The 17,145-nt window shown below is 36.9% G+C and overlaps 1 protein-coding gene across 4 annotated transcripts in view; it reads left to right on the top strand.

Moving 5' to 3' along the window:
• Positions 1-17,145, top strand: part of CUL3 (cullin 3) — a 94,124-nt gene that overhangs the window by 33,044 nt on the left and 43,935 nt on the right. For all 4 annotated transcript variants that reach the window (XM_047773640.1, XM_047773641.1, XM_047773644.1 and 1 more), the window contains one exon: positions 9,151-9,264. In XM_047773640.1, the coding sequence (XP_047629596.1) occupies positions 9,151-9,264 (114 nt within the window). The remainder of the gene's footprint in view (positions 1-9,150; positions 9,265-17,145) is intronic.

Genomic DNA, 17,145 nt, shown 5'->3' with positions numbered 1-17,145 from the left:
GCACTCCTCTGTTGAGCAAATCTGTCAGGTGCCATTTTTTTCAACAGCATTTGTTAACTTCACGTGTCAGTAGCAGTTTGGTAATTCTCATAGTATTTCAAACTTTTTGTTTTCTTCTTTTTTCTTGTGGCATTCGTAAGTTCCTGTGCCAGGGATTGAACCCAAGCCACAACAGTAAAAACACCGTATCCTTAACCACTGGGATAAGCCAGGGAACTCATCAGACTTTTTAATTATTGTCTTTGTTATGATCTGTGATCGGTGATTTTTTTTTATGCTGCTATTGTAATTGTTTTGGGGGCCACAAACTGTGCCTAAAAAAGACTGAATTTCATAAATATTGTGTGTGTTCTAATGGCTCCACCGGCTAGTGCTTCCCTTTCCTCTGAAACATAAGAATATTGAAATTAGGCCAATTAATACGCAATTAAGTAGCCTCTTATGTATTCAAGGGAAAGAGAGAATGGCACACCTCTCACTTTAAATCAGAAGCTAGAAATGACTAAGCTTTGGTGAGGAAGACATGTTGAAAGTTGAAATAGGCTGAACACTAGACCTCTTAAACTACTTAGGTAAGTTGTGGATGCAAAGGAAAAGTTCTTAAAGGAAATTAAAAGTGCTTCTCCTGTAAACACATGAATGGTGAGGAAATAAAGTAGCCTTATTGCTGATGAGGAATGTTTGGGTGGTCTGGATCAGAGATCAAACAAGGAACAGCATTCCCGTAAACCACAGACTAATCCCAAGCAAGGCCCTAACTCTCTTCAATTTTTGAAGGCTGAGAGAGGTGAGGAAGCTGTAGGAAGAAAGTTCGAAGCTAGCAGAGGTTGGTTCAGAGGTTTAAGGAAAGAACCTCTTTCCATAAAGGGGTAAGGTGGAACAGCAAGTGCTGATGTAGAAACTATATCAGGTAACCCAGAAAATCTAGCTAATTGATGAAGGTAGCCATAGTAAACAGCAATTTTTTTAGTGTAGACAAAACAGCTTTCTTTTTCAAGAAGATGCTATCTAGGACTTCCATAGCTAGAGAGGAGAAGTTAGTGACCAGCCTTCAAAGTTTCAAAGAATAGGCTGACTCTCTTGTTAAGGTCTAATGCTGGTAACTTTAAGTTGAAGCCAGTGCTCATTTACCATTCTGAAAATCCTAGGGCCCTTAAGGTTTTGCTGAACCTACTCTTCCTGTGCTCTATTAGTGGAACCCAACATAGCATAGACGTCAGCATATCTGTCTGCCACCTGCTTTACTGAATATTTTAAACCTACTCTTGAGCCCTACTGCTCAGGAAAAAAAGACTTCCTTTCAAATATTGCTCTTTTATAATGCACCTGGTCATCTAGGAGTTCTGATGGAGATGTGCAGAAGATTCGTGTTTTCGTGCTTGCTAACACAACATCCATTCTGCAGCTCGTGGATCAAGGAGTAATTCCAACTTTCAAGTCTTATTATACTTCATAAGACTGTAACTGCCATAGGCAGTGATTTTTCTGATGGATCTGGGCAAGGTCAGTTGAAACCCTCCTAAAGGATTCACTGTTCTAGATATCATTAGCAAGATATGTGATTTTTTTGTGGAAAGAAATCAAAATAACAGTATTAACAGTAGTTTGGAAAAGGTTGATTCCAACCTTCATGGATGACTTTGAGGGGCTCAAAAGGTGAAAGAAGTAACTCAGATGTGGTGGAAGTAGCAGAAGAACTAGAATTAGAAGTGGAGCCTGAAGATGTGACTGAATTGCTAATCTCTAAATACAGCATTAATGGATGAGGAGTTGGTTCTTCTGCATGAGCAAAGAAAGTGGTTTCTGAGGATGGATGCTACTCCTCATGAAGATGCTATGAAAGTTGTTGAAATGGCGACAAAGGATTTAGAATATTACATAAACGTAGTTGATAAAGTAGCAGCATTTTTGAAAGGGCCGACCCCTCTTTTGAAAGAAGTTGTGTTGGTAAAATGCTGTGAAACAGCATTGCAAGCTACAGAAATTGTTCTCAAAAAAAGAGTCAACTGATGGAGTAAACTTCATTGTCATCTTATTTGAAGAAATTCCCCACAGCCATTCAGCCTTCAGTGGCCACTACCCTGATGCGTCAGCAGCCAGCACATCTAAGCAAGATTTTCCACCAGCAAAAAGTTGACTTGCTAAAGGTTCAGATGTTGGTTGCATCTTAGATATTTTTAAGTTAAGATATGCACATTGTTTATTTAGACATAATGCTGTTTGCACACTTGATAGACTGCAGTACAATGTAAATGTTTATAACTTTGATGTGCTCTGGGAAGCCAAAAAAATTCATGTGACTCGTTTTTATTGCAATTATTTGCTTCGTTGCAGTGGTTTGGACTGAACCCACAGTATCTTCAAGGTATGCCTCTATTTTAAAACAGTAGAAAACCCCTCTTTTTAAAATCATACAAAACCAATCTAAACCATATTTAATCAGGAGAATTGGAGCCCACCCTAAGGACTAAAGAATGTTAGTGGAGCATTGCATGATTGCCGTGGATCTAATCACCCCAGTCAAGTTATAGAAGGAGGAGCTGCAGACCTTATAGGTTAAGTAACTTGGTTAAACCAAGTCCTAATGAGTAGCTGCCCTGGGTAACTGTATGCAATAGTAGTTTGATATATTTAGCTCCTGGATGAGCATTAAAATACTACAGATTCTAAGAAGTCCACCACCTCTTAAACATATAGTATCTCTGTGATACTTCTAAATATTCTTTTATTAGCATGAACACCATATTATTCCTGCCTCATTTATGTTTTTAATACATGATGTGTATTTCAGTGCAAAGTAATGCTAAATACAAATACCTGTATTTTCAGAGCTTGACCTATAGCAATTAAATACTATCCTGAGTATTAAGACTTTTTAAGAAGTCTATAGCATCATAATTATATGGTGCAGTTTTGGTTTCAGTGAACTTAGAATTAAAACTTATAATTAGTTTTAGCTGATAAATTTCTTTGTTTTTACCTAGATATTTAATTAGGATTAGCTGCCTGGGACAGTACTGTAGCCATTTAAATTTAGAGGGTTAAAATTTTTAATTGATGATTAAAATAAATGTATGTGCTGCTGTATAGCACAGGAAACTGTAGTCACATTGTGATGGAACATGATGGAGGATAATGTGAGAAGAAAGAATGTATGTGTATATATATATGTAAGACTGGGTCACTTTAGCTATACGGCAGAAATTGACAGAACATTGTAAATCAACTATAATAAAAAAGTATGTGTGTTAGAAGGTGGGCGGGATTCTATGTAGTTTATTAAAATCCTTTAACTCTCCAACCAGCCAAGAGCTGCTGCCTCAAGGTCCACTTCCTTGTCATGCTCATGCGTGCTGGCTCTCCTGTCATTCCCTTTCCATCTACCTCTTCCCTTTGCCAGTAATTTGACTGGTATGAGGATGTATTTTTTGCAACTTGGACATTAATTTATCAGTGAACAGTTGTTATTACAACATTGGAAAATAAAGGTTTTCTTTTGATTTAGTAATCCACATCAGTCTTTGCTAAGGATGTAATGTAAAGGACAGGGAAAGCTGTAGTCAGCAAAAATGGAGAATATAGTATGCCAGTTGAGTGATTGCAGAGGCTCTGTAAGGATGATACACTGAAAATAATGAACAATTCTTCATTGTTTGGTATTTAAGTTGCTTTTATGAATAACGATTGTGGCATCATAGCTTACCTTTAATATAATAATAATAAAACAGGACCCAACTTGAGAATCATAATTGCTACAAGTTTAAAAAAATCAATATACAATAAAATTAGCCTTTTATTTTCACGTACAGTCTTATAAATTTAGCCCATGTGTAGACTCATGTGTTTGATGTCACAGTCAATATAGTACATCCTTCACCCCAGAAAACTTACTTTCTCTTTGTCACACAACCCTTCTTCCACCCCCCTTATACCTGGCAACCGCTGATCTACTCTCTGTCATTGTAGTTTTGTTTTCTCAAGAATATCACATAAATGAAATCATATAGCTTGTACTCTTTGAGACTAGCTTCTTCAATTCAACACAATTATTTTGTGATTGATTGGATCTGTTGTATGTGTCAATAGTTTGTTCCTTTTTATTGCTGAGTGATAATTCTGTTGTCTCAGTGTACAGCAGTTTGCTTATCCATTTACGTATTTACTTGTTGAAAGATATTTGGGTTGCATACAGTTTCTTGTGATTATGAATAGAGTTAACTGAATATTGTGTACAAAGAGTTTTTGAGGGATCGTTGTTTCGGTTTTTGTTTTTATTCTGAGTACAAGTCTTTTGATATTTTCTCCAGTCTGTAGTTTGTCTTTTTATTGTTTTAACAGTACCTGCAGAACAGAATGTTTTAATTTTTGATAAAGGGTCCAGTTTGTTATTTTTTCTTATATAGATATTGTGTTTGGTGTTAGGTTGGAAATTGCTTAAATCTCAGGTCATGTTTTCTTCTTAGATTCTTTCTAAAATACCCCTTTTCTTTGAATTATTTTTAGAAATGAAATTATGTAACTGGAAATTTTTCTCCTAAAGTAAACGTTAATGTTGAATGTTGAGTGATGGCTTAAAAAACCAGGACTTAGAACTGCATCAGTATTATTATTATAGCCACATAAAAACATAATCATATTGAAGAACTTCTGCAAGGGAAAGGAAAAGAAATGGCTAGTGTGGCTCTTTAGTCAGTGGTTTCCTAATCCTGGCTGTTGTATCAGAATCACCTGGGTAGCTTTAGAAAGAAAAACACTCAGATTCTCTTTATTAGATCTTGTGTGGGGCCCCCCAATTTTTTTTTAATAGACTTCATTATTTAGAGCAGTTTTAGATACACAGCAAAATTGAGAAGGTATGGAGATTTCTCATATGCCCCCTAACACAAGTACAGCCTCCCCCCCCCATAACCATCCCATACCAGAGTGGTGCATTTGTCATAATAATGAACCTACATTGACATATCATTATCACCCAAGTCCATAGTTCACATTAGGGTCATTTTTAGTGTTTGTTCTATGGGTTTTGACAGATGTGTAATGAAATACCATTATAGTACCATACCATATTTTCACTGCCCTGAAAAATCCTCTGTGCTCTGCCTGTTCCACTCTCCTAACACTCTTAACTCTTGGCAATCACTAATTTTTTTTTTTTATACAAACTCTTTAGTTTTGCCTTTTCCAAAATGTTGCATGGTTGGAATAATAGGATCTGTAGCCTTTTCAGATTGTCTTCTTTCACTTTGTAATGTGTACTTAAGGGTCCTCCATGTCTTTTCATAGCTTGATATCTCATTTCTTTCTAGTTCTGAATGATACTCCATTGTCTGGATATCCCACAGTTTATTTATTCACCTACTTAAGGATATCTTGGTTGCTTCCAAGGTTTTGGCAATTATGAATAAAGCTGCTGCAAACGTCAGTGTGTGGGGTTTTATGTGGACATAGTTGTCAACACCTTTGGTATTTATACCAAGGAGCATAATTTGCTAGGTCATATAGTAAGTATGACTAGGTTTGTTAGAAACTGCTAGTCTTCCAAAGTGGCTGTATCATTTTTACATTGCTACCAGCAGTGATTGAGAGTGCCTGTGCATTTGGTATTGCCATTGTTTTGGATTTTGGCTATTCTTATAAATGTGTAGTGGTATTACATTGTTAATTTAAGTTGTGATTCCTTACCAGTCAGATGTGGAATGTCTTTATATGCTTATCTGCCATCTGGATATCCTTTTGGTGAGGGTTTGCTTTTAAAATTGGGTTATTTCTTGTCTTATTGTTGACTTTTATGAATTCTTTATGTATTTTGGATAACAGTCCTTTGTCAGATATGTGTGTCTTTTATAAATATTTTCTCCCAGTCTGTATCTTAATCTTCTCATTCTCTTGATTGAAATCTGTGGGTCTCCATATGATTCTAATTCTTTGCCAGGTTTGTGATCTACTGTTTCAAGTACTGTCCATGCTAGATGCCATGCATAGGAATCAGTTTTCAACTACTTTATTTAGCCACTTTGTCACAGCTGGTCCATCCTGCTCTCAACTTCCATAGTTTTGTTATGTGTTCATCATCTCATCCTTCAAATTCCAACTCTTTATTTGTGTGATCTTCATGTAAATTTTCTTAAGTAATGATACTGCTCATACTTGGTCTGCAGATCCCTTTGGTTCTGGTACAGCCTCTACATAGGGTTCCTCCCCTTTGCCTTTGCTGATACAAAAACTAACGGTGAAATTAGTAACATTACATACAGCCCCACTTTATTCTTAGGTTTCTGTATTGTTAATAGTTTGTAAAATGAATATTAAATCTTTTTTCACTTAATGTGTATTTTCCTTTAGATGTCAACTTAGCTTCTTTCGAAAAACCTGTTTTAATCTTCATAAAGATTGAATTTTCGTCTCATACCTACCATTTTGTTGTATGTGTTTGAACTTAGATGTCAACTTAGCTTCTTTCGAAAAACCTGTTTTAATCTTCATAAAGATTGAATTTTCGTCTCATACCTACCATTTTGTTGTATGTGTTTGAACAAATGTGCATTCACTTTTCATGTATCAGAGTACAAAGATATTTTTCCAGGGCAGTTTTAGAGGAACAATTTTTTGCTCATAGAGTGATCTGAGTAATTAAGAGGCAGTTGCTGCAAGTGTACCTAAGGGCCTTTATTTTACATCTTTTAGTCATGTCTGTGTGTATATGCATAATCCTTCAAAAATAAATATAATAGAATTAACTCTTATTAGCAGCTGTTTTCTGTTAGGTAAAATTCACTGCTACTGATTTGTCAGGATAATTTTTTGAAGTATGATGTACATAAAGCGGTTTTATTATGTATGATACATTGTGCTAGTTGATCACATTTTTATTTTGTTGGAAAGCATGTATAAGTATAGATATAACATAAGTACTTGTCGATATATTCTATTTTAGTGTATAAATCAATGATTTTAGAAAATATGCCTTATAACTTTTTAAATTTTCATTGGTCAATACTTTATTCATCTAACAAATACACCAGCCACATTTTTATGTTCTAAAATCACAGTGACTTTAGTACAGTTAACATATAACTTGATTTTATAACATATAACTTGATTTTATAACGTAGAAGTTCACTTAAGCTTTTGCACATAATTTCTAGATATTCTGATGTTTGGAATACATGATTTTTGTTACATGGTACAGTTTCTCCAGTTTTGTCATGATTAAATGATATTATCACTTTGCATGAAAGTGTTTGTTTAACAGAGTATTGTCAACTAACCAACACGGATGTTTTTCACTTTTGACGTAGTCAGCATATTTATGGGGTAATTTCTGGGTGATGTATTTGAAGTTAAGGAGCTTAGTCTTGCGAACAAAAGATTATAATACAATTTAAAATTATGTAGTGTAGGCTAATGGTTTTCATACTGTAGGTTCAGTAGAATAGATACATTGTCTCATCATTAAAATCTCTTACTGACTTCTTTTTCTCTATAGATAAAAAAATAAATTAGGTATAGTTTTCTCAATTTCAGCTTACTCTCGTGTGTTGTGAATGATGTGTTATATGTATTTTCTTTTCATCTTTGGCACTTCCAGCCACTTGTTTATTCTAATTCTAATATGTAATGATGTTTTATTTAAATGTGTTTATAATTCAAGTTTATAGATGTCTGTATATCTCAACACATATTAAATAATTTTTTCTCAAAAAGCACCATGACTTCATATTCTCCCCAACCTGAAAAAGTTTAACCACTACTGCAGATTATCTGTAGTAAAGAATGTTAAGAGATAGATGTCTATGTAGGCTGGAGTTATCGAGAGTTGAGCTAGACCATGGAGGATTGGTTTAATTTGAATAACTGGATAGCTTGGCGGTATAGTTCCAAAGTGTTGTAGGAACTTAGAGGACAAACATGCTACTTCTTTATGACAAAGTTAGAACCACAGTCTAGTTTCTGTTTCCTAGTCAAATAATCTTTCCATTGGACTGATAGCATATCAGGAAGAAGTAGTAGCCAGTAACCTCTTATTCAAGAAGGTGGCAGTATGCTTGTGGGCAAGGGAAAGGAATTCCTGAATTACCAGGATTGCATTAGGAACGCATTTCAGACTGAAAGGAACTTTTAAGTGTAAAGGCAGATACCCTGAAAGAAATTACTTGTTGGAGGTGGATCATGGTATTGGAGGCTGGGGATGAAATAAAGGGTCTTTTATACTGTTCTACATGTGAGAGGTACATGTGGGAAAGACAGAATCCCTGCTGCAGTGGAGCTTATGTTTTAGTAGGAGAAATAATAAAGATAAATATGCAGTATACTAGAAATTAGGTAGTGGTGAGTACTGTGAGGAAGAATAAAGTGTGGGGTGAAAGAGTAGAGGTAGAGGTTGTTGTTTGAGTCAGGGTAGTCAGGGAAGATCTCTTTGTGGGGGTGCAGCTTGAGCAGAGGGGAGTCTGGAGTGAGCTATGTGAATCAAGGCAGAAGAGATGGCAGAGCACGTTTGTTGGATGTAGCTCCATGGTAGCTGGAGTGTATTAATATACTCATTGAGTGTTTACTGAGTGCCAGGCACTGTTCTACAAATGTTACCGGTGTTAATTCAATCCTTAAAACAATCCTACAAAGTGGATACTATTTCAGATATAAGGAGACTGAAGCACAGGGATTAAATAATTTACCCAAGGTCACATGGCTAGTCAGGGACCAGGGATTTTGATTCACAGGTAGTTTGACTCCAAAATTGGTTTTCAATCGTTCTTCAAAGATAGAGGAAGGGAAGTGTATAGGAAGTTTAATTGGAGCAGTAGCCTGAGGCCAGTTCTGTGGAGCCTTGTAGTTCTTTTATAAGTATTTATGATTTTATGCTGACAGTGAGGTTAAGTCATGAAAGGATTAAGAAATGCCCAGGAGGCTGCTTTATGATTCTGGAGATCAAGAGTCAGGTCTGGACTATATGAAACACACTTGTTAGTTATCCGTACATAGGTGCTTACTTTACAGCTTAAAATGCAGCTTAAAACATGACCTATGACATGTTTCTTTGATTTAAAATCGAAGATTCCACTTCATTATCTTGTTGAACAGATATGTGCATGTGTACGTATGCTTGCGTGCGCATGTGTGTAAACAAACTGTAATGAACTCTTCTGTTAATAGGTGCGAGAAGATGTACTAAATTCATTGAATAACAACTTTCTTCAAACGCTAAATCAAGCTTGGAATGATCATCAGACAGCTATGGTGATGATTAGAGACATATTAATGTATATGGTAAGTACAGCTTCGTTGTTGTTTTAAGAAGTTAAGCATCTCAAAACACAAAGTCTTTTTTCTGTCAGATTTAGTTAGACGGTTACAACTCAGTGTGGAAAGATGCCTTTTTTAAAAAAAATATTATTTCCTTTGCAAAGTCCAACCTTAACTTATATGAGTAAAATCTTAGTTGTTCATACACAGTGATTAGAATGCAAAACGGAACCATATTAACAGTAAGGGTGGTTGAGTGACGACATGGAAGATGAAGGGTGAATATTCTCTTGCAAGGTTTTAAACCCTAATGTCGTCTATCCTCAGTTACAGGGGTTGTCATACTAATACAAATGTTTTTGTAATAATTATACTCTAATAGCTGCCATCTATTTCTCCTGATAGTAAATCTTCCCTGATAGTAAATCTTTGTTATATGTGTATGTATTCCATTTTTCACCTATTATTACTGTTTTTTGTTTTTATCAGTCAAGAAAAATATCTTGTTCAAGACAATTTGGAAAATACTGACTTGAGCTATGCTGTTTAATAGCTTTCAAAGAGATTAAACTATCAGGTTGTTTTTTTTTTTTAACTTTTGTATGATTATTAAAATTCATCAAACTTAATTTTGTGTCTGCAAAATCATCAAGCCCAATAACTTGTTACTTCAGTGTTGACATGTGGGAATTGGACGTAATAGTTTCCTTCTAAGATTTTACTCTCTGCTTTTTGAGTTTTTATTTTCAGTTTCTTTATTTTTGATTATTAGTTGTGGTGAGAGCATATCCTAGTTTTTTTTTTTTTTTTTTTTTAGTTGATGGAATAAAGCAGTGTGTGAAAAGAATATCCAGAGAGAGCAAACAGCTCTAATGTTTTTGTTCTACTGAGTGAATTCAGTCAGACCTATTACTTCAGGTTTTGTAGGGCAAGTGGTCAGGGAGACACTACTTTATTTTTCAGGAGGTTGGTAAAAGGTTTGTTAACAGATTAGCCTTTCTAAGCCTCGTTTTCCTCTTCAGGATACTGATTTATCTCATGTTGACATTTTGAGGTGAATGAGACAGCATGTGAAAACATAATGTCTGGAATTTAAACGAGAAATAAGTTAGCTTAGTGTTCTCATTAAGTTCTGGATTTGTTGAGTCTTTAAGTTCCAAAACAAACACTGAGATAGAAAAATCACTTGTAATTTCATGTTTCATTACTCTGTTGATAAAGTGAGTATTTTTAAATTGCATATATGCTTACTCTTATACTCTTTTTAAAATTTGTTTTATTTCAGCCTTCCTCTCCCCCAAAAATGTTGGTTGATGGGCAGGTGAAATCTCAGACTTTGAACCCTGGCTGTTACATGACCAATAGTCAAGAACCTAATAATTGAGTTCATTCCTCAGCTTCCTCATTTATAAAATGAAAATAATATTGTGCCACTTGTGTAGAATAGGCATGAGAAGAGGCTTAAAGGTAGCTTTCATGTAAAGCACTTCTAGGGTCTGAACCATGGTAATATGCTCGGTAAAAATTAACTAGTATTAGTATTTCCCTTCATCTTTTTGTCAAACCCATCTGGAAGGACCATAACCCTAGGTAAACCCAGCAGTTTCCCTTTCCTGGGCTTCTGCTGGTAGAAACTTCATGTGAAACCCTCTCACAGGGTAGCTCAGTGACACTGTTTGTCCATTGTCACAAACCTCCAGCCCACCCCCCACACTGCCCAGCAGTCTCACTCTTTTTCTGGTCAGCTTATTTCATCACTTTGAAACAATCATTTCTCTTTCAACCTCCAGCTGTGCTGCTGGTTCCCTTACTCTGAGTAAACAGTCTTGTCTTCTACCCCTCAGAAAGAAAGAGAAAGCATCAGGTGGAAGCTTTATTCATTTCTTGTCTCTGCATCTACAATTTGATCTACATATCCTCCCCTTTTGAGTTGCTCTTTTCCCCACCTATTTTAATGGAGGACAGTGTCTCCTCTCCGAACAAAGGCCTGTTCTTCACTTGTGTAAGGATCACATCTCTTTTCTTCTTTGTCAAAAACCTGAATTACTTTCAGGCTCTGCATTCGTCAGGCTTAGACACACCCAGGCCACTCACTTACTCAAAATAAAATTCCACCAAATTTTCTGTTGGACCCCTGCACTCCCTTCCAGGGTCTCTCACTGCCATTCACAGCTAAATATGTCATAGGAAATGTCAACACTTGCTGTTTCTTTTTTCTTACCTTTTATTCACTTTAAATATGTTTCAGTCATGCTTCTACCTCAACTCTTCTATTCAGTCTTCCTGATACTTGGGTCACCCTGTCTGCATACGTATCTCTGAAGGCAAAGCTCCCTGCTAATCCTCATCCTCCTTGACTTTTCCAGCAGCATTGGCACAGTTGCCTACTCTCCTTTTTCAAACATGTTGGGTCCTTAATTTCTGTGACCAGCAGTCCCTTGGTTTGCCTCCTACTTTTCTGTTTCTTCTCAGCACTCTTCTTTCTCCTCTGACCCCTAAAGACAGGCATTCTTGGGACTTAGTCCAAAATGTCATTTTCACAATACATGTTATATGCTTACCTTAGCTCTAGGTACTGCCTCTGTGCAGACGATTCCCATATTATGTCTCCAGCCTCATTCTCTGAGATTCAGAATTTGTCTAGTTGATGGCTCCCTTCATTGGCTGAGAGGTACTTCAAACTTGGCATTTCCAAATGAGTTCATAATCAGTGTCATTCTTTTTGATCATGATGGAGACCTGGGAATTATTCTTGTCAGTTTTTTCTCCCTCTCCTAGCATCATGTATTTCTAGAATCTACAGTTTTCTCTGTTTGCAGATCTACCACCTGCAGCCAAAGCACCTTCATTCTCAGTAACTTATCATATAACTCACTGTGCTCCCCTCCATCCTCTTTTTCATATTGCTTGTAGCATTATTACATCAAAGTATATGAACATGTTACTGCCCTGCTGAAATCCTTCTCTCTCATCTTGGAATCTTCACACATATTCTCTGGAAATGTTTCCTTCCTTTATGTGATTTGTTCCTACTTCTCCTTTAAGTTTTATCTTATCTTTCCGGTAAACTTCCCTGACCTGTGCTGTGTACTGCCCATTGGCCACAGCTGCTGTCATTGTACCCAGTACTACTTCCTTTGTAGCATTTATTGTTACTAACAAATGTTTCGGTGCATTGTTTACTAGACTGGATTTTATTGGAAGGGGGAGGAGCTAGTGTCTTTGTCACTGTGTTTCTCCAGCACCTAGAACAGTTCCCTGAACAAACTAAGCACTTACATATACCTTTGAATTAAATCATGCTTTTTTTCAAAATGCTTATTTAAAAATATGCAGTTTCAAATTCAGAAAGAAATTAAAGTTTTGATAAGGTATCTTCACATTCCATAAGTAGAATTCTTTTATCCTTCATTCTGTTTTACCTTTTTATTTGTAGTATTCTGGGATTAATTAAATAAGTGCTTTTTAAAATTAAGGTAAGGAGTTCCCATCGTGGCTCAGTGGGTTAAGATGTGGCTTCAAGCCCTGGCCTCATTCTGTGGGTTAAAGGATCCAGCATTGCTGCAAGCTGCGGTGTAGGCTGGCAGCTGCAGCTCCGATTTGACCCCGAGGCTGGGAACTTCCATATGCCGTAGGTGCAACCCTAAAAAGAAAAAAAAAGGAAAAAGAAAATTAAAGTAAAATTTATGTACATTGAAAGTGTATAACTAAAGTGTCTAAAATTATTTTTGACACGTGTATGCACCTGTGTAACCAGTACTTTAGTCTAGATAGATAAATGCTTTTAGTTTTCTAGAAATCAAAAAACGTTCCCACTGACATTATTTTCTGTGAAGATTTTTACCCTCATTCCAGACTTATCAGATTACTTTACCTGCTAGATAAGACATATGCCTGAGACATACGGGTTTCTAGACAGATTTCTTCTTCCTGTGAGTACTGGCTCTAACTGTTGGAATTTTACTCGGACTCAGAGAGGGAGAAGAGAAGATGCTTCACTGTCGACCCACCTACCACCTACTCAGCTGGCTGACTTCTGCTCTTAACAGGGAGGTGTCTGTCTGAACTGCCCTGCATGAGCTTCAGTTTATAGTACCATGGGAAAGTGAAAATGGAATCATGGGTTACGTGGAGGCAGCCATTGGTCAGAATTTGCCCCACATACTTTGCTGTTGGCAGGCTCAGTGTTCCAGAAAGAAAAGTGTGCATGTCTCTAGATAGAACATGAGCTTCAGTTTCTGCCACTGTACCCCTTTCTAACATTTGAGACTTGCCTTACCTGTTTTGCCCCTGAAGCCATTGCCTTATTTGTTTATTTTTCATTCATTCTTCACAAAAAGTTAACATGTTAAAACTTAGAAGATTGCTTTGGGGCTACTTGGTATAAGTTTCCTTTTCATTTGAATTGTTTAAAAGTTTAATGATTGGGGAAAGATCTGAATTTTTTATGTTGAAAATTTGTTACAGGTTATACAATAGCTTTAATTACCACAATAACCCACAAGTGTATTAGCATTCAGTTTACTTTGGGAAGAGGAGAAAAGCTGAGAAACTGGTCTGATGCTCTTGGTCTCCTTGCTAAACTAGAAGATGAGACCATCAGTAGTGGGTGACAGAGGCATGTGAGGTGTTGAGGAATGTCGTCGACTTGAGCAGTAGACCCCCACATACGCCCATGACTGATCTCTGGAACCTGAGAGTTATTACTGTATATGACAAAAGAAACTTCGCAGATGTGATTAGGTTAAGGATCTTGAGGTGAGATTGTCTTAGGTTATCCTGGCAGGCCCACCGAACCTACAGGGTCCTTATAAGAGGGTTGCAGGAGGGTCTGAGTAAGAGAAGACAAATAATGACAGAGGCAAAGACTGAATTGATACACTTTGAAGATGAAAAGGGGTTATAGCCAGGAAATATAGATACCACTAGAAGCTGAAAAAGACAAGGAAGGGTATTCCCTCCTCAGAACCTCCAGAAAGAACCAGCCCTGCCAACACCTTGAATTTAGCCTAGTGAAACTGGCTCCAGTCTTCTGAACTCTAGAACTATTAGAGAATAAAGAAGGGACTAAACTTGTGGTGATTTGTTCAGCGGCAATAAGAAACTAACACGAGGGGAAAGTTTGAAATATCCCCTGTGCTGGCGTCAACTATCTATAAATAAGTATATCATCTGTAGTTGTGAGGGGATAATTTAGGTGAGTTGGCACAAATTTGTGTAGTGGAGGCAGTCAGCAAGCAGCATGTGTACTTTTTCTAGGCTTAGCAATCTCAGAGAAGAGTGTTCAAAATAAAAGGGAAATCCGCATTTGCTTTATTGGGTTGGGTATGGGGAAGAATTCTGAAACAGTAGCATTGTTAAATTGTTCATCGTGAAATCTCATCTGTTTAGTAAGCAGGCAGTTGAATCACAGATTCCCAAGAAACAGAAGTATTAGGTGTTAGGGATCAGTAGACCTGTAGGTCCAGTTATAGTGAGGAGCAGTTGAACTGTAACAAAGGAGAGGTAGGAGGAAAAGAGGCTCTTTAGTACCAGAGAGATTCGATGTCTTCTAATGGTGAAATCCAAGGTTTGATATTAGTATGTGGATGAAGGGGAATCTTGTGAGATGGGAGATGAAAATTGCAGCCTGTGTAAGGAGTGGGTCAGATTGGTCATACTTATGATTGCTGCAGTTACCAAAAGTAGTAGATGTTAAGGAGCAGAGTTCAGAAAAATAATGTAAGCTGTTTGCTGAAGCTACCAAGGATTTGTATGTCCTTGGAGTTCAGAAGGATAGGATGAGAACATGGGGATGGCAGAATTTGAGCCTGTATTTTCTCTTCTAGATTTTGCTGCTTTTTGGTCCAAAAAAATACTTCTTTACTGTATTCTATATTGCACATTAGAGAAGTTTGAAAACAGCTGTATTCTGGAAGAGCATAGATAGGCAGATAGGTTGCTTAAGAGTCTTCTTGGTACTTTCTTAGAAGAAAATAGGATCCAGTGGCTTTTGGGCTGTTAAGCTTCACATTTCTTCAGTGTTTTTATTGACTGCCTTAGCAAGAAGGATCTTTGCAAGACACATTCCCCCTATGTGTTCTCGTTTTTGCATTTCTGACTGACAGAATACTACCCTTGGCATCTTTCTATGGTTAGGTCAAAAGCCAAGTACTAGGCCTTTATGTAAAATAAAATCAGGGCAACATCATAAATACTGTAAAGGTTAGAAGCATTGTGCTTGATAATTAGAATTTCTTCCTTACCTTCCATTTCAGTTCATTTCCAACAAGTTAATAGAACCATAAACATCTTTTATTAACATACCATTTATACCATTTAAAAACTGAAAGTGAGCTGCTTCCTGTGGTATCTGGGGAATGGTAATGAAGGATAAAACAGGAGGTGTGAGCAGATTAATGTCAAGTTGGTGACAGTTTCTTTAATAACTTTTAAAGTGGGTCGATAGAGCTTTGGTTGACTGAGTCTACTTTACAGCAGATAACACTTTCATAGCTCTTATGGTGTGCCAGGCACTGTTTTAAGCACCTTAAGTGTGTTAGTCCATTTAACCCTCATGATATCTTTGCATTGTTGTTATTTTGGGAAAGCAGTATGTTCGCTTTTTATTTAAATTTTTTCATTTCTCTGAAACAGTAAAAATAGTTTACTGAATGTGTAACAGCAGATATCATTTATTATATGGCTGTATTCCTGTGCTAAATGTTTTAAATACCTGACCTTCCAGGTGAGTATGTAACTCCCCATTTTGCAAATGAACAAGCAGGTTGTATTAGGAGCTAAGAACAGAGAAATTAACTAACCTGCCAGGATCACACAGTTACTACATTAATGAGTAATGAGATGAATCCAAGTCTTTTTTTGATTCAAAGGTCCATGGTCTTCACCACTTTGCTGTACCACCTCAGTGCAAGAGAATTATGTACAGAATTTATGATAATTTACCCAGAGTTGAGTGAACATTAATTTTCCTTTGTGCTTATGAGGATAAATTCATTCATTCAACAATGAGTGTGTATTATGCATCAAACACTGTTCTAAACAACTGGGTTCCCTTTTCCAGTTTCTACTATCATTAGGCAGTTTTATGATGTAGACATCACTTTAAGAACAGTGGCTTTATCAGTGATCCAAGTGTAAGCTATCAAAGCCTATTAGAAGTCTTTAGTATTGCTTCTTTTCTCATTTTTTATTTTGAATCTGATAAAATTCTCATTGAAGAAGTAACTTTCTAAGACTTTAGATAACTGTCATCAGAAATTACTTAAAACCATCTTTATTGGAATTTTTAGAAACTTGATAAAAATATTAGATACCATAGCAGTTATTCTAACCACTTGATAGCACACTACCCTTACACTAATTTGAAAGTCGTCTTCTAATTTAAAAAAAAAACAAAAACAAAAACACTTTCGTTGGGAGTACTTGTTGTATCTAAGCAGTAATGAACCCAGCTGGTATCCATGCGGATGCAGGTTTGATTCCTGGCCCCATTCAGTGGGTTAAGGATCTGGCATTGCCAAGAGCTTTGGTGTAGGCCAGCAGCTGCAGCTCAGATTTGACCCCTGGCCTAGGAACTTTCATATGCTGCAGGTGTGGCCCTAAAAAGATAAAAAAAAAAAACAAATAAGCAAAAAAAAAACCCACCCTTTATTTGTTTTTGTCTTTTAGGGCCACACCCACGGCATATGGAGGTTCCCAGGCCAGGGGTCTAATCGGAGCTGTAGCTGCTAGTCTACACCATAGCCACAGGAACGCGGGATCTGAGCCACATCTGAAACCTACACCATAGCTCATGGCAACACCGGATCCTTAACCCACTGAGCGAGGCCAGGGATAGAACCCACAACCTCCTGATTCCTAATCAGATTCGTTAACCACTGAGCCACGACGGGAACTCCAACA

The sequence above is a fragment of the Phacochoerus africanus genome, chromosome 3 (assembly GCF_016906955.1).
Source record: "Phacochoerus africanus isolate WHEZ1 chromosome 3, ROS_Pafr_v1, whole genome shotgun sequence".
Lineage (NCBI taxonomy): Eukaryota > Metazoa > Chordata > Mammalia > Artiodactyla > Suidae > Phacochoerus > Phacochoerus africanus.
The sequence above is the reverse complement of the archived record's forward strand: the minus strand, read 5'-3'. Positions and strand labels throughout refer to the sequence as shown.